The sequence below is a fragment of the Chlamydotis macqueenii genome, chromosome 3 (genome assembly GCF_036417535.1).
Source record: "Chlamydotis macqueenii isolate bChlMac1 chromosome 3, bChlMac1.mat, whole genome shotgun sequence".
NCBI classification, from domain to species: Eukaryota; Metazoa; Chordata; class Aves; order Otidiformes; family Otididae; genus Chlamydotis; species Chlamydotis macqueenii.
In genome coordinates, this window is record NC_141558.1 from 70254426 (window position 1) to 70277192 (window position 22767).

Below are 22767 nucleotides of genomic sequence, written 5' to 3' on the forward strand. Positions count from 1 at the left end.
TCCCCTCTGTGGGAGCAGATTCTCTTGGGCATGCCTTTGATAGCTGCAGAGCCATTGCTTGAGTATTTTCACTGGTGCAGAGGTCACTGGTTGGGAGGTGGTGCTAAGGTGACGCCAGAAGCATTCTCTGTGTACAACAGCCAATTCAGAGCAGATCTGAACAGCAGAGCAAGTTGCCCATCAGTGAACAGGCGCCAAGGGCGTGCTCGGAAGCCCAGAAGCAAAGATGGCTGGTGATTGCAGATGGGGTTCTATTCCCTGCCCTGGCCTGTAGGAACTGAACTGCCTGTGCACTGGTAGTGTGAGCTCTTCAGACGTCTTGGAGCACTCCTGTGGCTCTCTTGGTCCTGCGTCAGGGCTTCCTGACACAGACTGGGAAACAGTATCTTGGACCAGTGGAAGGTTATGGCAATGAAGTGTTACACACCACTGGGTGTAATTGCATGCCAAGGTGAGGAAAGAAGGAGTACTTGTGAAACTGTTGCGATGTATATGGAGCTGCATGGAACACAATGACACTCTAACTCTGTATTCCTGATGAGGTGTTGTGTATGTTTTGTGTATCTCTCCTTATGCTCTATGATGTGTTTCCATTGCAACTAGATCCATGTTGTCTTGTCCAAGTCCCTTCAGAGGAAAATACAGCAGAAGCGAAAGATACTGATGGAGCTTTTGCTCCGAGAGAAGGAGAAAGAGCGAGAAAAGTCCTTGCAGCTCCCTACACAGAGTGTTGACCCTGGAGAAGCAGCCAAAGAAAGTAAGTGGTTGCTGTAGTTGTGGGCCTCTTTGTTCACTACTTCCTCTTTGCATAGTGTTGCAAACGTCTATGTGTCAGTCACAGAATATCACCTCCTCCCTTTCTCCTAGAAAGTCTTTCAGATTGGATAACTCTGTCTTGCAACACTGGGGCTTCAGACTCTCTAACTGAGAGTAGCCTCCAGGAAAGGTGAACGGGTGAGTGCAAAAGAGTGCTTTCCAGCCAAGGGACTAACCTGGAAGAAACAAAATGAAGCTATTTCTAATTAAAGCACAAAAGATCCTGCTCACAGGATAGGACAGATTATCCTGCTCACACCATGCCCTGCTGAGCAGCTTTCATTGCAGAGCCGTGCTGGCGCCCTTAGCCACTGCTTACTTTTTAGGCACACGAGCAAGCATCATTCCTGACTTCATTGCAGCTGACAGGCTCTGCTTGTACTCCTGCACGCTCTCCCATGAGTCTGGGGGCAATGAAATTAAGAGTCAGCATGCAGCCCAGGGGCATCAGCCAGTCATCTGCACTTTCTCTTGCTGTTACATTGTGAAATACTGGGGTGTATTTACAAGGTGATTTTTGGTCTCTGCAGGCTTCGCCCCACCGCCGGTCAATGGGACAGTTTCCCTTTCCCCCAGCACGAGCAATGCACGAAGGGAGAACACTGGTACTGCCTTGAGGAATCGGGTCAACAGGCCCTCACTGTCCAGCATCCCTGTCAGCAGCCAGGGTGGCAACTCCTCAGGTGAGCCAGCTCTGCTGCAAGCCCCGCACCAGCTCTTTCCTTGCTCAAGGCGCACAAACTCACTTAATCCTCAGCCACAGAGAGAATCTCACGTCCAAAGCCTTTCCTGAGGCTTGAGAAGAAACATACTTTGCTTTTTAGCCACTCACTGTCTTGGCCCTCTGCCTGTCTGAATCTGCAGCCAGTTTCTGCTATTGCAGCAAGGGTTGTCTCTGCATGGAAATTAGTGACTTGGTACAATCATGCCATTGCACGTAGACTGCCTAACAGCTTCTAGCCTCTCTCATCCCACCACCTGCAATGCAGACTGGGAGCAAGCAGTGCCTCTTTGGTCACCCCACCCAAATACAGTGGCTGTGTGTAGCAGATGGTGCACACGAGAGGCTGCCTGGTGCAGCAGGTAGTGAGTACAGAGTGATGCTCATCTCTCCTTTGTGGCTTGCCTACCTTGTGTTACCATCCTGAGTAGCATGAGTTAAGAAAAAGGGAGCGAGGAGGGATGCTTGGGATGCTCTTTGCTAGTGATGCTACTCTGCTTTTCAATAAGAACCAGAATTAGCTTGATTCTGTGCAATATTTATACTCAGTACTTTTAGACAGCTCAGCTGTTTTCATCTACACATCAGAAAACGAGCTGCTGAGGGCAAAACATGAAGGTTTTTTGACCTATGGTGCTTTTAATGACAACTAAGTTTCGTAACAAATGCATTTCTCACCTGAATTTTCTCATAGCTTGTATATTTATCGTCAAGAGAGCGTATTTGCCAAAAATTTCCATTTTCTATTCTCAGTTCCTATTTGGAAGGCTTTTATGTCACAACCATCTAGACTAGAAATGGCATTTTTCCCCTAGGGAAAGCTCAGGCATTGCACAGTTTGCAAACAAGTACATTTGATGCCAAACACATTTCACCTCAGCATCTTTGAAATACAGCCCGTGGGTACCTCTGAAATAGCCAATATTCCCAACGCTTGCAAAACAGCAAAATCCAGAAACCAGTACTTTCCCAATAGGATGCCAGAATGTATGTGCACTCAGCTGCCTGCCGTCTAGAGTCCTTGGCGTAAATGGAAAGGGAGGCACTGCCAGATTTAGAGGGCCAGGTATCACTGTTCCCTGGTGCTTGCTCCTTGGGCATTTGCCCGAGCCCAGCAGGACTCGGTTGCTCAGGCTTGGTGCTGGCTGGGGGCAGCTGGAGGTGTTTCCTCAGAAAGTGACAGGGTGCCTCTGTCCCCAGCGCTCCAGGTACCAGGGAGGTGACACAGGGAGGTGTGCACACATCTCGGGAGCTTACTCCTGGGCTAGCAAGTTATAGAATCATAGAATCATAGAATGGTTAAGGTTGGAAGGGACCTTCAAAGGTCATCTAGTCCAACCCCCCTGCAAGAAGCAGGGACATCCCCAACTAGATCAGGTTGCTCAGAGCCTCATCCAGCCTGGCCTTGAACGTTTCCAGGGATGGGGCCTCCACCACCTCTCTGGGCAACCTGTTCCAGTGTTCTATAACTCGCATCGTAAAAAATTTTTTCCTAATATCCTATCTAAATCTACCCCCCTCTATTTTAAAACCATTACCCCTCGTCCTATCGCAACAGGCCCTACTAAACAGCCTTTCCCCATCTTTCTTGTAGGCCCCCTTGAGGTACTGGAAGACCGCTATCAGGTCTCCCCGGAGCCTCCTCTTCTCCAGCCTGAAAAGCCCCAACTCTCTCAGCCTGTCCTCATAAGAGAGGTGCCCCAGCCCTTATATCATCTTTGTGGCCCTCCTCTGGACCTTCTTCAACTGGTCCATGTCCTTCTTGTGTTGGGGGCTCCAGAACTGGACACAGTACTCCAGGTGGGGTCTCACCAGGGCAGAGTAGAGGGGGAGAATCACCTCCCTCGACCTGCTGACCACGCTTCTCTTGATGCAACCCAGGATGTGGTTGGCCTTCTGGGCCACAAGGGCCCATTGCCGGCTCATGTTGAGCTTCTCGCCCACCAGCACTCCCAAGTCCTTCTCCTCAGGGCTGCTCTCAATCCATTCTCTGCCCAGCCTGTATTTGTGCCTGGGATTGCCATGACCCAGGTGCAGGACCTTGCACTTGTCCTGGTTGAACTTCATGAGGTTGGCACGGGCCCACCTCTCCAGCCTGTCAAGGTCCCTCTGGATGGCATGCCTCCCTTCCAGCGTGTTGACGGCACCACACAACTTGGTGTCATTGGCGAACTTGCTGAGGGTGCACTCTATCCCACTGTCCATGTCGCCGACAAAGATGTTGAACAGGGCCGGGCCCAGCACGGACCCCTGAGGGACGCCACTCATGACCGGTCTCCACATGGACATTGAGCCGTTGACCACCACTCTCTGAGTGCGGCCATCCAGCCAACTCCTTATCCACCGAGTGGTCCGTCCATCAAACCCATGTCTCTCTAGTTTAGAGAGAAGGATGTCGTGCGGGACAGTGTCAAAAGTTTTGCACAAGTCCAGGTAGATGATGTCTGTTGCTCATCCCTTGTCCACCGATGCCATCACCCCGTCCTAGAAGGCCACCAAATTGGTCAGGCACGATCTGCCCTTGGTGAAACCATGTTGGCTGTCACCAATCACCTCCTTGCTCTCCGTGTGCCTTAGCATGGTTTCCAGGAGAATCTGCTCCATGACCTTGCCAGGCACAGAGGTGAGGCTGACCGGCCTGTAGTTACCCGGGTCTTCCTTATTCCCCTTTTTAAAAATTGGGGTTATGTTCCCTCTCTAGTCCTGCTGGGCGGCACTGGCTCCCAGCGAGCATGAGCTCTGCGGCACTATGAATCTGCAAGCTGGCTGTGGTACCTAGATGGACTTGGGAGCTGGCTCTGTGTGTGCAATTTTCAGGTTGACAGCAGGAGCTGGTGCCCAGCTGGGGATGACTGGGAGGTGGCTGGGTGCTGGGGAAAGCAATGAGCCAGACAGCAGGGAAGTCTCTGAACCAATGCCAGTTTGGACCCATGTGCCGTCTTGGCTGGGAGACTGGGTTGCTTGCGGTCTGCTCAGTGGTGGGGTGCTTTCCTGCGGGGTATGCAATGCTGGTGTCTGACCCTCTCCTTACAGCAAACTCGCTGTCAGACATGGCTCTGGACTTTCTGGAGTGGGGAGAGGAGCCAGAGTGTAGGGACGCCCTGGAAGACAGACCACAGCAAGAGCTGCTCAATGCGCTCACATGGCTCAGCAGCAACGACTGGTAAGAAAGCCCCCTGTTCACTTTCTCTCCCTCTCAGGGTGCAGGTAAGTTAGAACCATCTTTTTCTGGATGGAAGCAGTCTTGAGTTTAGAGATCTGGGGACATCAGGTCACTGGCCCAGGTGGGACTCAGTAGGGATTTCTCTCTGGTCCCACTGCTGGCAGCAGCAGCAGGAGACAGGGTCTCCTCACTGCTTCATATGGGCCAAAGATGGTTTGTTGATAATCACAATGTCTCCTGAAATGAGACACAGGCAGGAGGAGACTCCACACATTTCAGGTGATAGCAGTTGTCTTCTTCATTTCTGGGTCAGCACACACTCACTAGGGCTCCATTCACACTGGGATAACCATGAAAAATCTGCTCTCTAGGGATGGCAAAGAGGGGACATGCCCTAGTAAGAGCCAGGCGGGACTGTATCTCAAGGACAGGGAACAGGGAGGGTGCAAGAAACAGAACAGAGGCACAGAGCCTCCCAGCTTCTATGAAGCAGCGACACACGGACTGCATGTGCCAGGGATTTCGGAAAGGCTTTCATGTTTAATGGCCACAGACTAACGCACCCACTCTGAAACCATCTAGTTGCCTTCTACACTTCTGTACGCTTTTGACCACCACAGCATCCTGTGGAAATGAGTTCTGCGTTTTAATTGAGTGCTGTATGTGAAACACTTCCCTTTGTTTGAGCCAACACCCTGGTAATTTCAGAGGGTGCTGCCTAGTCCTTGGCTTGTGAGAAAAATGAATGTTTTGCCTTTCAGGAAGCAGAAGATGAAGGGACTCTTAAGCATCAGACGCCTGGCTATCTGCCACTCCGAAGCCCTTCTCTGTAGACTTCGTCATGTTTCCTTGGCAGTTACCAAAGAGGTAAGACATTGTGTTTAAGGGTGTCCCACGTACCTCGTGCATGGGGCGTAGTCAGTATGTCCTTGTTTGTTCACATGCATGCTCTGTGCGAGCCACTAATGAGGTGATTTGTCACAGCCCAAACCTCTGCCCAAGCTGTAATTAAACAATACAGTTTTTGTCTCCCAGCTTCCTCCTGCTTCCTCCTCAGCATCCTGGGAGATTGACTGCAGGTATTTATTTTCTAGTGGTTCCTGATGATGTCTTCTTCTTCTTCCTTTCTTGGCAATTTACCCTTTCCATTGATCTGTTGCATTGCAGCAACTGGGTGCTTGAAGCTGCCTGGCTGTGGGGTTTGCAGGGCGGTCACACACAGCTTCACGATCTCCTCACTCAATTGACAGAGAGGTCTCAACCTGAGCTCCCTAATAACATCTGTGGCTCTGTTTCCAACCCGGCACTCGTCTGTGACCTGAACCAGCTGCCTTGTATTCTTATTACACAACAGCCAAATAGATTAAATTTTCCTTTTCTTGCAGAAGACAGGAAGACTCAGCTCATTTCCATGAAAACCAGGCCTTCTAGGCAACATTTAATGATCTTGGAGGCTTGAATGGCGCTGTGCTGCTGGACCCTTCAAACCTTCCTCTTTAGATATGCAGGACTCGGGTTCTCCCCCTCTGAGGTCTGGGTTAGGAGAAGCCCTTTCATATTAGCTCATCTGATTTTTGTATCACTTTTGTATTTCTGTCAGAAATTTCCTCTTCTCTGCTCTACACGCTCACGTGCAGAGACTTCTTTCAGCTGTCACTTCGCTCCAGTCCCAGATTTTGCTTTCACAACCCTTCTAGCACTTCTGCTGTTCCTTTTTATTAACAGGCACCAACCGAGTCTGGCTGGAAGAATCACTGGTCTGTCCTTCAAAGTCCTTCCTTTCCAGTGAAGCACACGATCTCAGATGCTTCTTCCTTCTCCTTGTGGGAGAGCCTTTTGGAAGCAGGGATCACTCTAGAGCAGCACTGAATGCTGTAAAAGCCCACTGATCACAGCTGTAATTGCATGGGATCTCCAGGATCCTTCAGTGCCTTGAGTCCGACAGCTAGGCTTCTCTGGAGTAGACGCAGCAGCAGAGGGGCTCCTGCTGCAAATTAGGCTGTAGACTTGGGCCCCTACTTTCTCTTTCCTGGTTGAGAGCTTCAAACTGCCAGGGCTGCATTTTTGGACAGGAGCAAAGCACTACTTTTCCTCTACCCTGTCCTATTGAATTGTGCCTTTAGAGTTTAAAAACAGCCCTCCCTTTAATTGGTTGGTTTGTTTGTTTTTAGTGAAAGGGCCTAAAATCAAGGCAGTGCACATTATGGGCTAAGTAGCACACTTTGTTCTAGGTGAAACAATATTTTTTAGGCCTGTATTCTCATTAAAATTGGATTGTAAAAGTGGGCCTGAGGCCAGAGAAGAAGGTGGTGTCAGAGCAAGTGTGTTTCTGTACTTGTGCTCTTCTGCTCTTCCTGTGCTCTTATGTTCCACCTGGACACAGTGAGAAGTCCTGTTGTTTCCTGGGGCTTTTGTCTAGGAGAGCTGATTTTCTTTACCAGGTGGTTATTACATTTCCCCTCATGACTTCCCCAGGTGAACAACCTCCGCTCAAAGGTGTCTCGCTGTGCAATCATCGCTCTTGGAGAGCTCTTCCGGACCTTGAAGAAGCACATGGACCAGGAGGTGGATGAAGCTGCTCAGGTCTTGCTCCAGAAGATGGGGGACTCCAGCAAGTTCATTCAGAAAGCAGCCGATCGATGCCTGGAGATCATGGTGGGGAGCGTGACTCCGGCACGAGCAATGCATGCTCTCATGGCTACTGGAGTTCGGTAGGTCATTCTTTTCTTTGTGATATCCTTCACCTTGAATTGTGTGGGTAGGGGGAAGGGACGGGAGGCAGAAGGGGAATGATGGGAGGGAAGGGTCCTTTCTCCTGCATCTTCTGTGACCTCAGTGATTAGATTCTCTAATCAACCTTCCTCTCTACCTCTTGTCATCTGCTTCTGCCCTACTGCAGCCTATTTGTTCTCCCAGTCTGTCAGTGCTGCCTAGAGGTGAATGAAGTGAGGTTCCTTCAAAGGGTGATGACAGAGCCTTGTGGCTTTGTGGGAAGAGCGACAGTGGTAATTCCAGCAGTGAGCTCCCTTTGCTAATTCACAACACTAACCACAGAGGTGCTGGGGAAAAGCATGCATCATAATTATGCCATTAACTTGAGAATTAAGAAGGCTAACTGCTGGGACATGGAGCATGTTGAGGAGAAACCACTCAGTGTAGCAGAGCCCGCTCAGGAGGCATAGCTCCTGCTGAGTCTGTCTGACCATTGTGTCCTTAGAGCTCCCCTTTCTCTTCACATTGACGCGGCATGTTAGCCTTGTGATGGTGAGCCACTTTTCAGGTGCCTTCACAGGCCGACACCTGTGGGATACCTGAGGTAAATGCTGCCTTAAAATGTTAGTGCTGTGCCTGACAGTTTCAAATAGGCACCCTCTAGAACGGATAACCTGGCTAAAACGACTGCTACCCTTTCCTCAGCTTTGGAGAAGGGGAAAACATTCAAACGTACCTCTTGGCGAGCCTCAAAGAACAAACTGGCTGCATTGCTGGATATTCTGCAGCTTCATGCTCCACACGGCTTTTCCACCAATTTGTTTTTTCCTAGGGTCTGCAGATTTGGAGACAAAATGGGTTGAATAAGCCCCAATCCTGCTGCAGTTGTGTCCATGTAGTGGCAGCCCTCCGACGAGTCAGCATGAGCTGTCTTTCATTTGCCTCTTTCTCAGGGTTAATTTTGGGAAAGAAATTAAGTAGCCACTAGTCCAGGGAGATGGAATTCCTCCCTCTTCCTTGAGGTGGCCCCTCTCTGCAATGCCAGCTTTGTGTTCATCTTCTACAGGTGGCTAAAACTGCAGCGAGAACACACGCCTCCTTCCCCCAGCAATGATGGGGACCATGCTGTGACCGAGGCCTGTGCTTCTGGCCCTCCTTTTCCCTCTGCCCCAGTGTTTGTTCTCTTGTTTGCAGGCACCGCAACGTGCTGGTGCGGAAGAGCGCAGCCCAACACCTACTGACCGTGATGGAGCAAATCGGAGCCAAGAAGCTCCTGTCGGGCACGCGTGACAGTACTGAGCTGCTGGTGTGCACGCTGGTGAAACTTGCTCAGGACCGTCATCAGGACACAAGGTGATGATCTTCATTTCATCTTCTAAAATTTGAAACCTGCTTGATGTGGAGAAATGACTGGACTGGGGAACATGAAGTTGTCCAGCAAGGAGGACTGTTGCCAAAATCCTCTGACTTGAGTGATTCTTTGTTGAGATCAGCTAAGCTCAGATTGCTCAATTTTGTTTGCTCTTCTGTGTGCAACACAAACTGAAGCGCTGGGCTTATCACTGAATGAGCCCAAACATTTCTTCCTGGTAAGGTTAAGACTGTCCTAGAACACTTCCAGCTGCCTTCAACCAATGCAGTCCGTCTTTCTAAATCCCTTCTGCAGATTTAGTTGCCTATGGTCATCACAAATTGGTCTTCCCAAGCATTGCATAAAGTTGTTCTCTGTGGCTGAATGACCTCCACAATTACTCCAGTCGTAGTTCAGCCCCGATCGGGACCAGACTACGCAGTCTCTCTCTCACTCCCCCCACCCTCCGAGAGAATAGGGGGAGATGATATAAGAAAAATGGCTCGAGGTTTGAGATACGGACAGGGAGAAATCCTTAAAGTTATCGTCATGGGCAAAACAGACTCGACTTGGGGAAAACTATTCATTTATTACTAAAAACAACAGGATAATGAGACAGAGAACAAGATAACCTCCCTCCACCCCTCTCTCTTCCCAATCTTAACATTATGTCTACTACCTTCCAGCCCCCCGAGCGGCAGAGTGGGGAAGAGGGAATGGGGGTTGCGGTCAGTTCATCATACGTTGTTTTACGCTGCTGCTTCATGGTCGGGGAAAGAACTCCTCACATTCCTCCCCTGCTCCATCGTGGGGTCCCTCCCACGGGCCACAGTCCTTTGTGAAACTGCTCCGGCGTGGGTCATCTCTTCCACGGGGGGCAGTCCCTCCAGAACAGCTGCCCCCGTGCAGGCCCTCCACGGGCCACAGCCTCCTTCAGGCATCCACCTGCCCCGGCGTGGGGTACTCCACGGGCTGCAGGTGGATCTCTGCCCCTCCGTGGACCTCCACGGGCTGCAGAGGGACAACCTGCTCCACCATGGTCATCACCACGGGCTGCAGGGGAATCTTGGCCAGGAGCCGCATTACTCCTCCCCCTCCTTCTTCACTGACCTTGGCACCTGCAGCCGTTCCTCTCACAAGAAAAACTCTTCACAACAGGCTGGCAGACGCCTCTCAGGATCTTTTCACATCTCATTCACTTCTCATCTCCTCTCCACTTCTTGCAGCAGGGCCGGGCCCAGTCGGCTGCCCGGCAGGAGACCTGAGAGTGAGGCCTGCAAGGCCCACAAGGCCCACAAGGCCTCCCCCTCTCTGCCCCCGCTCAGCTGCTTCACATCTTCTCTCATTTTTTTTTCTGTTTTCCCCTTCTTAAATACGTTATCGCAGAGGCGTTATCATGGAACATTCTGCTACCAAGTGCCTTGGCCTTGGCCAGCAGCGGGTCTGCCCTAGGCCTGGCGGAGTCCACTGAACAAAGGGGAGCAACTTTTAGCAGTTTCCTACAGAAGCTACCACCTTAGCCCCCCCCTCACTAAACAAAACCAGAACAACTCCTGATAGCTGTAGTTTCATAGTAGCAAAACCAAACCAAACCAAAAACCAAAACCCCAAAAAAGTCTTACTTTGATTCTTAATTTAAATTCCCATCATTAGATTGCAAGAACACATGAGCAAATAGCGGCTTGTGTACATACATGTAGTGTAGAACAATAAATAGAAAGCATGAGGTGGTTTGTCCTAGCTTCTCTGCCGGTTCAAGAGAGGCAAATTATTGTGCAATGGCAGCGAGGGACTGCAAATAAGCTATGAGAGCAAAACAGGAGATGTGCTTCGCTCGTCCCATGGGTTTCTGCAATCCCACAGAAGCATACCCACAATTTCAGAACCAAATTGTCTTTTCCTGTTGCCCTGTGTTCTCCTCTTGCCTCTTGTGTTCAGCTGGCAGCACTGTGCAGCGGCAGTAAGCAGAGGTAACTATCTTTCTTTACTGAATGGGCAATAGCAAGGTATTGCACATGGTGAGTTTAAACTATCAGCTTATTTTTTTAAAACTTCTTTTCCTTTGTTTCTTCACAAGGCTAGGGAGAAAAGACTGTAATAGTTTGTAGAAAAAGCAGTCATTCATTTCTCTCTTCCCTGTGTTAGGTGCTGTGGCCGGAAGATGCTGACTATCTTGATGCGTCATCGAAATTTTGATCGGTATTTGAAACAGTCTGTCCCCTCACGTGACTTGGAAGAGGTTATGGCAACAATTAAGCAGAAAGTGAGTGCCTGGCAGGAGAAATGCAAGTGCTGACATTGCTAATAGGAGATTAAACATAGCTCATCTTTCTCGATCTCCTCCTTCTCTTGCTGAATCCTTTTGCTCCTGGGAATGAACTGTTGATCTGTAGCCTGTTTCTCTGCAGACCGTGAAGGAACTAGTATGGTTAGAAATCAAGTGGGTGTATTTTGACTATCATCCACAAACAGGAAAGGGAAGTAGGAGAAAAGGCTTTTACCTTCAAGCATAAAAAGTCCCAGCACCACCCCCCACCCTCCCAATAAAGCAAGGAAGCGAGAATAGTGCTTCTGAAGAGAAGAGAGTCTCTGGAGCAGACGAGGGAAGTAGTAGTGCCAAGAAAAATTCCAAATATACAAAAGATGCGCAAGACATGACCAGTACATATCTTGTCTGTATTCTGGGAAGACGGCCATGCTGTCATGCACTGTGGTGCTGGAAGAAGCTTTGTGAATTCAGCATCCAATGGGAAATCATCCCAATATTTTTTCCTTCATTCTCTTCCTTTCACATTCCAGAAAGGAATATAGCTTTGTGCAGGAACGGGGAGAGTGAGTGTGAACCAATTCAACTCAAAACACAAGGGGCCAACCTCCAGAGAGTCACAGTGCTTCCTGCTATTCCCTTTAAGAAAGCTTCCTGCTATTCCCTTAGGAATGTTCCCCACCACTTTGCGTTATTCCCATTTGTGCTCAAGGCGAATGAATTCAGGATTTTACACTGCTGCCCAGCATGCTAGCACCTATAACCTGCCTTGGGTTATTGAAAACAAAGAGTAGACATCAGTAAATCTCTGGCGTGTTACCTTCTCCAAGTTATGAAATGTTTTGCTGAGCCTTGCTTGGGAGCAGTGATCCTGGTTCTAACTTGTGTTGTAAACAAGTAATTTCCTCTTTGATCGTCTCTAGATTCATGGCTTTTTATGTATTTATGTAGGAGACAGAAGACCATAAATGGGAACCTCCATCTGCCAAGGACTCCACAAAGTCTAAGAACAGTGACTTGACGATGCCCCAGGACAACTCGCCTTCTGACGGAGGGTACTGAGCACTTCTGGTCTATCAGACAAAGCACATGACAAGTTTCCATGTCTCTTCCTCAGCAGAATCTCTCTGGTGGAGAAGAGCTGTGCCAGAGATTGTTTCCTTGCGTCACAAATCTTCTGTGATAAAGAATGTCTCCTTCTGCATGAGGCTGAACACAACTTCTCCGGAGGGTTTTCCACAAAACTTGAGAGACAGGAAGAGACACGCACCGGTTGCAGCTCCAAAGATCCAGAGCAGTGGCGAGGACAGTGTTATGGACACTGTGAGAGGGTCCTGACTCTGCTGTTTGGCTTGGGACATTAACTTCAATCAGGGTATTCTTATCTGAGTGGAGTCTTTTTTAGATGGTGCTTTGATGAGAAGTCCCAGTCTGGAACCAAGATGCCATTTCCAAAAACTGCACTTGCCATGCATGTGGTTTGGCCTGGCTGAATCATTGCTTTCTGACCCTCAAACATTACCAGCAAGACAATTCTTGAGCAGTTCCACTTGAGAGATGTCTCAACATGGACGACTTCTGTAGCTATTCATGTCATTCAGACCCATTACTGGTTGGTTGATGGACAGCATGGATTTTTTTTCCCCTGTGCTGCAATCAGCATTCAAGACAGGGATTTGGTCCTTGCTGTCGCCCTGTACCAGTGGGAGAGCTGCTTGTACTTGTTCTCCTCTGATGACAGAGTGGAGTTACTTGGTTCTGTTGTGCTCAGCGGTGGCAGGAAGGTGACCACACGCCTCACTAGCATGGTGAGGAGCTTCCCATGCTCACGGCAGAGAGAGGTGGATCCAAGGGAATTGTTCCCCTTGGCTTTGTTAAGCTACGGATCCAGTCCCTAGGGAAGCAAGAATGTGAGCGTAGTAGTGGGGTGGCTGGCTTCTGGTTTCATCTCTGTTACTGATCCTCTGCATCCTTTCCGATCTGCCCCTTAACCTCTTTGTGTTTGATCCATCAGTTCAGATGCATCTGAGCTATCTATCCAGATTCCCACACCTGCTGTAGAGACACCTCTCCAGAGTAATTAATTTCCTTACAACACAGGCACCTCCCATAAGATGAGGCATTTAAATTGTGGGGTAGCGCCTATTTTTCCCCACGGTGGGATGGTAGATGAGTACCTGGGAAGACATCTGGAGATAAATGAGATGAATCGCACCCTGGGTGCCTTGGTTTTCCTGAGTGAGCACTAGCGATGAAGTTGCCTGCAGTCTCTCTTGTAACGATTGTCGTCAGATCCAAGTTGCTTTGCAGATGAGGATCTAGCTGAAATCACATCATTAGCAAGTCTCCTCAGATGTTTTCCTCACAATGAACTGGAAGATATTATCACCCAAAGGTCTGACCTTGGCTTTATTTTCCAGTTTGAGGTCTGGCTCTGAGGTACTCATCGTACCCCGTCAGACAGACCGTCGCACGTCACTTTGCACTGTGGAAGAGAACAACCAGCTCGGGGAGCTTTACAAGCTCCTGACATCCAAGGAGTTTCGAACACGAATGGAGGGAGTGGTGCTCCTCCTAGATCACTGCAAAAGCAGCCCCCAGCTCATCTCCACCAACATTGCCCAGGTATGTCGGGCATCCCTATTGCTCCTTTCTCCTTGGCTCCCTTCCCAAGTCTGTACCAGTAACGTTAACTGAGTGCGTCTTGGCCCTACATACTGGTTGCGTTGAGCAGGCTGGTTCCTTCTCACCCAAAATAATTTAATTCAGCTTCAGGTTTCAGGGCAAGTCATTTCAGTCCAGGTGTATTTCTCTGGCAGGTGCGTAGTGGCGCTTTTGCATGAGATGATGAGAATGGCCTGTTTCTGTAGCTTCTGCTGTCCCCTACAACCAGCTAGGTTGAAATAAAGGGAATCCAGCCCTGAAAGCTTGGCAATTCTTCTCTAAGAGAAAAAGGGGTTGGGGTGGGGGAGAGAAGTATCAGGCTGGGTTGATTTAAAAAGATCTTTTTTTTTTTTAAAGGATGGTCCTGTAAACTTTATGTTGTCTTGCAATGACACAACTCTGCCTATTCACTTCCATCTTCCTTCCTTTCCTGCTTGGGAAAGCCTGTTCTCACACGGTCTTTCCTTTCTCTTTGAGAAGGGGATGAAAATGTCTAGAGACAGATCTTCTCTTCCTTCTCCTCCCAGCAGCTGCTTGTTTCCCCTTTTCCAGAAAATGGTGCCTGATAATGTGGCTGTCAAAGGACTGAATCTACTGGAATGAGAACTGCTCAGCACATTCAAAACTTCTTCTAGAAGTCTACCTGTTAGCTAGACAAAAGGTCTGGATCCTGAAGAGTTCATCAGAGCCCTGCACTCCTCCAGATGCAGGTTCTGAGGCAGATAGACCAAAACTTGGACCTTATCCAACCAACCACACTTTTGGCAACATCAAAACTCCCCTCAGTACTTGAGACAACCTCATGGAAAAATGGGCATCGTAAATACCTGTTGCCATACCTTTCTAGCAAAGATGCTATTTTGCATTATTAAAATAGGATTGATTTAATGATTTATAGGTAAAGAGAAACAGCATATGACCTATCCTGTCTCCACTCAAACCACTTTAAAAAATAGCAAAATCTTGACATTTTGATCCAGCTTTCACGTTGTTTCTTTTCTTAACAGATTTTTGATGTTTTTGTTCTGAGACTTCGAGATTCGAACAAGAAAGTGAACCAGCAGGCACTGGAGGTGCTGGCTTTGATGGCACCCATGCTCAGAGATGCCTTACGCCCTGTGCTGGTCCCTCTGGTAGAAGTGGTCACTGAGAACCTGAACTCAAAGCACCTGGGGATTTATACGGCAGCTGTGAAGGTGCTGGAAGCATCCATTGCTCACCTAGGTAAGACTGACGTTTGCCATTGCCTCTCCTCAGCTGTGGCTCCTCCATCTCAGAGCCAAGTGAACACTGAGTCCATTGATACCTCTTTTGTCATCTGTGGAAATATCCAGCTGCTGCCAGATGTTTATGAAGTCCTGCCTGCTTTCTTTCTATCCCAGTGGATTGTATCCTGTTGGGATGTGCAGCTGAATGGCTGCTGCTTATCACCTGGACTGTATGTCTGGTTATTAATTCAGCAGAGAGGACGTTATAGGGCTCATTTTAAGTTCCTGCCAGAAGAGCATAAGGGAAGTGACTGGCACCTGTCATGACTGTTTTTACCCTTTCCTCCTCGGAGACTGCATGGATTTTGTTTTTATGTGCATTCGGCTAAATTTACCTCCACTGAAACAAGATGAAAGGAATGTGCTTTTTCCATGAAAAATGTGGTGGGAAGCGTGGCGCAGGCTCTCTGCTCTTGCTGAGCTTCATTCTGCACTCTGGCAGTGGTGGCTCTGCTGACCCTGATATGGCAACCTTTGAAGTCAGTTACTCAGTACAGCCTCCTAGAAATCTACATTATGGGCATTAGCTGGTCCCATCTATTTCCCACCTTTCTTCCTGGTCTTCTTTTTTTAAAGGGAATTGATGATTTCACAAGTCCATTTCTTCAGAGCAAACAGGTAAATTTCCAGCTGTAAAGGATGGCTTGTTCCAAGTGTTGTTCTGCATGGGGCAAGATGGCCATAGCCAATAACTACGTAGCCAAGGCCTGCTGGAAATTCCCTGGCCACACAGATTTATGGCAGCTGTGAAAATGCAGCACTGGGTGAACAGGCCTGAAAAAATCAGTGTTGAAGAGGCAGGTCTTAAAGGGGAATTAACAACTTTCTCCACATCAGCTGCTTTGCAAACTCAGCGAATCTGCTGACCTGCTGCCTTTCTGCATCCCAAGTATGGAGTTGTTCCTGGTCATCAAGTGAGGAGAGGGGTGAGCTTTCAGAACCAGAGGATGCAGCAAACAGACGCCTTCAGGGTTTTGTATGGAGCTTTCTGACATTCCCCTCTCTCCAGTTCTGAGAGACCACTGTAAATTTTCCAAGCTGGCAGATGGCAGAACAGGAGCAAGGCACATCTGCCTCTCATCACACTGACTTTACCTAGGGACAGGTTCAGGCAGACAAGGTGGGACATGGTTTTTTGGTTCTGCTCATTTTTATGGGCGTTTGCAAAAATTCAAACAGGCAAGTGAATCACAAATATCTCAGAAGTCAGGATACAGGGCTTTAGTGGGGGAAGAAAGGCTCTACTGGAAGAATGCATGAGCAAAACGTGCACAGGGCATTTGAAAATCTTAACGTGACAGATGAATAGTTCCTATATGCTTAAATTCCTAAAAACCAAGCAAAGAAACAGTCCCCCCTCACCCACCCAAAACTCAGGTGTCCCCCTGAAAATCTCTGCAGATACTGATATCAACAATTCATTAACATTTTGTGCTCCTTCAACATTTCCAGCTCTCAGGGTGTTTTTTTTTTAAGCTGTAAGGTGCCTCCCTGGGGAGGAACAGCAAGTGGGAAACAGCGTCTGCCAATACTGCAAGAGTGTGAGGCAAAAAGTGAAGTGTCTGTTTAAAAAGGTGAATGAGAAGAGTGTGGTTACCAAAGCAGAAGCTTAACTGGGGTAGCAGGATCAATTCTTTACTGCACACTTGCAAGAAGATGATGAGGGACTTCCTTTTTACATCTCATGCCACAGGGAGCACTTAATAGCACAGCGCTGCTTACAACCGCTTTGGGACTTGGCTCTGCAGTCGTTCACAAAGCAGCAGGTTGCCTGCTTTCTCGGTGCCACTCCAGGTGACACCGCAGGTACCGTAGCGCATCCCACGCGCATTCTGCCTCCAAGAAAAGCTTTGCTTGGCTTTCCAAAGCAGAAAGACTGGAGACTTGCAGACCAGTCCAGGTAACAGTCTGTAAACTAAAACAAGACCCCAGATCAACCACAGGCAGCATACGAAAAACTAAAACACATATGACAGTCGTGTATTGGGAAATCTGTTGGTTTTCCATTCTCTCTGCCAAGATCTGATGTCAGAGATGTTACAAGAGCCCCTGAGAGCGGATGGTCTTGGCAATGAGCAGTAATTCTCTCTTGTAAGAGTAGCTTGGAGTCTTGTCCCTAGATCCCAACAGGTAACTTAAAGGTTTAACACCAGCTTATCCTTAAAGTGTGAAGGGATGTGTGGACTTTTGAGCCTTCTCACCCTTTGCCTCTGAGGAGGGAGGCGGTCACTCCTGCAAAGCTCCAGGATGCAAAACCTTTTCACTGCTTACATGTGATTTAAATTTTGAGGGCCCTGATGTGAAATGTTTAACAGAGCTCCTTGTACAGCAGTCAACTTTGGATTTGCAAATGTGAAATGAGAGCTTTTCTTTTTGAATTTAAATCCTCTCAAGTAACGCAGACTGAAGGAGCAGAAATTTCTGTTACAAAATGCAGTTACCCCTGCCCTTTCCCTTCCTCCTGTTTTTTTTTTCCTTATAACCTCAGAAGAGTGAGCAGAAATAAATGCTTCTCTTTCAGATAACACATTGCTGCTGCAAGCATTTGCCTACCAAGTGCCTTTCCTCAGCGGCCAAGCTCTGCTGGATGTCACAGAACATCTCTCAGGTATTGCCTGCTCCAGCTAACCTCCACTTCAAGTCAAAAAGTCTTCAGAGCGAATATTTAGGGGAAATGCCTCTGAACAGACAGCGCAGTAGCTCATCGAACACCAGAAGGTCCTGAGCTTGTCCCTCCTGCAAAATACACGTTCTAGGTGTGTTTGGCAGGGGCTTGTCTGGCTGCTGTGGAGGTGTGCAGCATGTGAGACGAGAACGGTGCTCAAGCTCCAGCGCTGAGCCCTCACTGGGACATCTCAGGACCTGCCTCCTGGAAAGAGAGAGGCCAAAAATACCCTGGCTGGCTCCTCTCTCTTTGAAGGACAGTACAGGAAGGGTCATGGAGGTCTGTAGGAGGTCCCTTTTCTACAGCCAACAACCATCCTTTAGAAAAAATTGTGGCTACACGTATTCCTGAGGATCGGTTTGTTTTGTCATCACAGGATTCTTCTTTTCCTGTTAGGTCCCCTCACCCTTTCCCTGCTTGCCAGAATTGGTTTTAGGTACTTTCAGGAGCTGTTTAAATCTGGGTGACTGATGCTAGATTAGCAGCGTGGAGGAAATGAAGGTCCTTGCATGACAGAATTTTAAACGGTTCCTGCATAACATTTCCACTGAAAGAAAATAAGAACATTGTCTTCAGACCATTTCAGATTTTGGTCTCTCAGCAAAATCTGCCATGCAAGGAGCCTATTGGTAGTTAATTTTTGTTTGTATTTAATATTGCTGAGTTCTGAAAATGAGCTGAGAGCAGCCTTCAGAGAGAATGAGAGGGAACACTTGGCTCTTTGGTTAAATTTCAGCCTCCTGTGTAAGATTCTTCTGTCTGTGTTCCCCTATTTCAGGGAACATTGTGAGGGTAAGTGCCGTTAAACTTGTGAGAAGCTCAAAAGCCGTGGCAATGGGGTCTGGGTAATTATCCAAGACATCCTGAAGTCTGAAAGAGCTGCTCATTAGAGGCCACCAAGTACGAGAGGAAAAAATACTCAAATCAGACCATTCTGCCAAAGACATCAGTTTGTCACTGATGTTTCTCATGAAGCTATCAAGCAGCACACACGTTTCATGCACTGGAGTTCTGCAGTGTGGTACAGTACTGCCGTTTGCTGTGTGCCACTGAGCCAAGGGAACTGCCAGATTCGACTTTTGGCATTTCTCATCAAAGGTCACAACAGAGTAATCCTGTTATTTTTTCTTAGAAGTCTTTCAATTCCCTCTCTAAGCTGCATTTCAAAATCTTCAGCAGCTGCTTTAGACAACGTCTTAATGGAAATCAACAGCAATTTGACATTTTTGTCATTTGTAATGCAGAAGTGGGTAGTGAAATGACTTACAAGTGTATGATTGACTTTGCTGAGCCTATCACAGGTACAAGGTCTCTGATGGGGAGAAATTTAGGTCCTCAGAGGTTGGTTGTTCTGTTCAGTGGATGATCAGCCTCTGTTGCCTGTTTCTGGATCAGCAGGCTCTTTGAGCTTGCTGATATCAGCCAGAGAAGGCTTCTGAGAACCAAAACTAAAGGTAGGTACTTGCTTGCATCAAGGTTGTTAAGAAGCTTTTCTCTCTCGCCCGGCAGTGCTTGTGACATCGGTTTATCCCCAGAAACCAAAAGCCATCAAGCGCTACGCCCTGCCTGTGCTCTGGTTCTTGCTGGGAAACAGGATCCTGCCTGTCCGAAGCGGCAATGTCAGGGCTGTGGTCACCAAACTTGCAAAGAGCCTCTACCAAGTGATGGGCTCCAGACTGAAGGAGCATGCCACCAGGCAGCCTCAGCATGTGGTGGAAAACCTCTGTGAGATTTTGGACGTGAGCATCTTGTGAACGCTTGGTGTGCCCCAGGAAGCTGACAGAGAGGTGCTGAGCAGGAAAAGTGAAGGCAAAGGTGGACGTGACAGTGGCTTTTGTTTTATTCTGTCTGTTTGAAGAATGAGATTTACCTGACAGTGTTTAGAGCTACAGCTGTACATAACATATTTTGATGTAGGCTTTTAAAAAATAATAAAAATTAAAAGGAAGTATTTTTGAAAAGATTTTTATCTCGAGATCATCTGCTCACCCAGAGGATATGCTTTGGGGTTATTGGAGGATGTGCAGCTCGCTGTACGTGCCGGTGTGCGTCGCAGGTGCCAAGCTACCAGGTGACCCCTTTACAAGTCTCTGGTAGCTGCTGGTGCGGTGGCAGATGCCTGAGATGCCCAGGTCAAGCTCACAACCCCAGTCTCCTGACAGCAGAAATCTCCCCAGCTGCACTGAAATTTTCTTCCCTTTCATGGGGTGCATCTTGTCTGCAGTCCCCTGTCCCCCCCTGTGCAACGGACTGATGTGACGAGGTGAGCGGTGCCATCCGACCGCCTCCCGGCACCTTGGGGCACCCGTGGGGAGGTGCAGGAGAGGGGCTCGGGGCAGGGGGCTGTGCCACCTTGCAGGGGGTGCTGGCTGACACACGGGGTGCTGGGCAGCGAGTGGGCTGGGGGTATCCTACAGAAGCTGGGCAGAGGCAAGCTGTGGGCAGGCATCGTGGCAGAAGGTGGATGGCACAAGGATTTTTAAAATATATACATTTTAAATGTCTTCTTTCCTTCTTTTGAGAAATGAAGGCTTTCCCTTATATCATAGAATCATATGGGTTTGGGATTGGCTGCTTTGTGGATGAACTCGCTGGAGTCTCCCATCTTCTGGAGCAAGATGATGCTTTGTGACTGACACATAGACATTTGCAACACTATGCAAAGAGGAAGCAAGTGAACAAAGAGGCCCACAGCTATAGCAACCATTTACTTTCTTCGGCTGCTTCTCCAGGGTCAACACTCTGTGTAGGGAGCTGCAAGGACTTTTCTCGCTCTTTCTCCCTCTCTCGGAGCAAAAGCTCCATCAGTATGTTTTGCATCAGACTCATACCAACTGCACGATAAAGGCCTCAGCCCTTGGCTTCTGGTGAGCAGCTGTGCTTGACAGAGAGGAGCAGAGGGATGCAGATTGCCCTTGCCAAAAAGGTTCTTTTCTGCTCCCATCTCTTTTGATTTTAGGAAACATCCTCTTTTTCCCAGGTCCTAAAAGAACTCCTGGTTTTTGATAGCTATGTTTAGTAGCCTTTGTAGAGGTAAGAATCTACATTTCCCCCTCTTTGCTGGAGTAGTAAAGCAAACTTTAGGGTTGCTGGAGTGTAACCAAAACCAGCATTGTGTTCTTGAAGCTAGAATTCATTTTCCCCAAGGGGTTTCATTCTAACCTGTAGCAGATCAGCCCACTTTCTGGGCAGCCTCACTAAAGGCTGATTTTCTTCATGGGAGTAGCACGGTGCAGCTCATTCTGAAATACTCTCCAGCAGAGCTGTTAAAACTCAGAGAAACCAATCATTCCTTACAGGGCTTCACAGATGATAAAAGCATATGAGAGCCACGCCGTAAAAAATGGATGACGTTCTCGAATCGGGATTCTTTTTCCTGCAGAATGGTCAGCTCAATAACAGAGAGAGAGAGAGATGGCTTAACGACAGAGCCAGGTTGGGTGAGGCTCTGAGCAACCTGATCTAGTCGGAGATGTCCCTGTTCCTTGCAGGGGGGTTGCACTAGATGACCTTTGAAGGTCCCTTCCAACTCTAACCATTCTATGATTCTATGATTTCTAGTCCAGAACGTATCCAGCAAAAATGTCACCTTACCTACTCAGCAATACTTCTCCCAGGTCGCATTCTGCATTGCAGCTGCACACCAGCAATAAAGCAAACATTCCTGTGGGGCATGCCCGTTCTTCGGCAGAACTAACACTGAGCTGAGGCACCAGTGGATCTTAGCCCTTTTTCTGCATCAGCCGCATTCTTTCTTAAATTCTCATCTCTCCTGTTGCTCCAAACCCACAGAATGCAAAGGCACAGCAACGGTGTCATTGAGGTTTTCAACTTAAAAGCATTGGCTGTCACAGTGCACCAGACACCGCATTTTGTCTTGCAGAACTCTTATTGCTGATGGCAATGCAAGGCTGCGAGCCAAAAGAAGCCAGGAGGCATTTCCTACCCCAGCCTCACTTTGCAATACTGGCATGTGCAGAGAGAGGCGGGGAAGAGCTTAGTCATCATAAGCCTAGCATGTGTGGCTTGAGGTAAATATGCTGCACATTGGAAGCCTCAGTTCATGAGTCAGCATTAAATTTAGGCTGTGCTTTAAGAGGATGGAAAGCTCAGATCCTGCACAGGCTGGATCCTTCTGTAAGTCTCTTTCTGTGTAAACGGAAAATTCACAGGGACTTCCTATCACACAAGGTTTCACTATTTCTCCCAGGACAAAAATAGGCAATTGTCATAGTTTAGACCCACTTGCAGGTTTTCACTCACTCTCCCCACCCTCTGAGGGAATGGGGGAGAGAGAATGTAACAAACAGGCTCAAGGTTTGAGATAAGGACAGGGAGAGATCACTGAAGTTACCATTATGGGCAAAACAGACTTGACTTCAGGAAAAATATTTATTTCTTATTATTAATAAAACCAAAGCAGAATAATGAGGAAGAGAACAAAAACAACTTCTCCCCACCCCTCCCTCTTCCTAGGCTTAACTTCATTTTAATTATCTCTACCTACTTCCCCCCTACCCCAAGTGGCACAGCGGGGAAGAGGGAATGGGAGTTATGGTCAGTTCATCACATATCACTTTATGCAGCTCCTTCCTACTCGGGGGAAGAACTCCTCACATTCCTCTCCTCCTCCAGCATGGGGTCTCTGCCACGGGCTACAGTCCTTCAAGAAACTGCTCCAGCATGGGTTGTTTTGCCATGGGGTGCAGTCCCTCTGGAACAGCTGCCCCAGTGCAGGCCCTCCACAGGCCACAGCCTCCTTCAGGCATCCACCTGCCCCCATGTGGGGTCCTTCACGGGCTGCAGGTGGATCTCTGCTCCTCCATGGACCTCCATGGGCTGCAGGGGGACAACCTGCTCCACCATGGTCATCACCACAGGCTGCAGGGGAATGTTGGCCAGGAGCAACATTACTGCTCCCCCTCCTTCTTCACTGACCTTGGCGTCTGCAGCTGTTCCTCTCACAAAAAAAAAATTCTTCACAATCGGCTCAGGCAGACGCCTCTTAGGTTCTCTTCACTTCTCATCTCCTCTCCACTTCTTGCAGCCAGGCTGGGCCAAGTCAGGCCCAGACGGCTGCCCGGCGGGAGGCCAGAGGGTGAGGGTCACAAGGCCCACAAGGCTCGTGCCTGCCCCTCTCC

The 22767-nt window shown here is 48.5% G+C and overlaps 1 protein-coding gene across 1 annotated transcript in view; it reads left to right on the forward strand.

Moving 5' to 3' along the window:
* The window catches only part of LOC147601295 (TOG array regulator of axonemal microtubules protein 2-like), a 33458-nt gene extending 14078 nt beyond the window's left edge, over positions 1-19380 (forward strand). The window contains exons 4-15 of the mRNA XM_086743344.1: positions 604-757; positions 1347-1499; positions 4571-4700; positions 5462-5567; positions 7176-7411; positions 8607-8765; positions 10909-11026; positions 11981-12084; positions 13456-13654; positions 14701-14917; positions 17483-17569; positions 19136-19380. Of these exons, the coding sequence (XP_086599470.1) occupies positions 604-757; positions 1347-1499; positions 4571-4700; positions 5462-5567; positions 7176-7411; positions 8607-8765; positions 10909-11026; positions 11981-12084; positions 13456-13654; positions 14701-14917; positions 17483-17569; positions 19136-19380 (1908 nt within the window). The remainder of the gene's footprint in view (positions 1-603; positions 758-1346; positions 1500-4570; positions 4701-5461; positions 5568-7175; positions 7412-8606; positions 8766-10908; positions 11027-11980; positions 12085-13455; positions 13655-14700; positions 14918-17482; positions 17570-19135) is intronic.
* The last annotated feature ends 3387 nt before the right edge of the window (positions 19381-22767 follow it).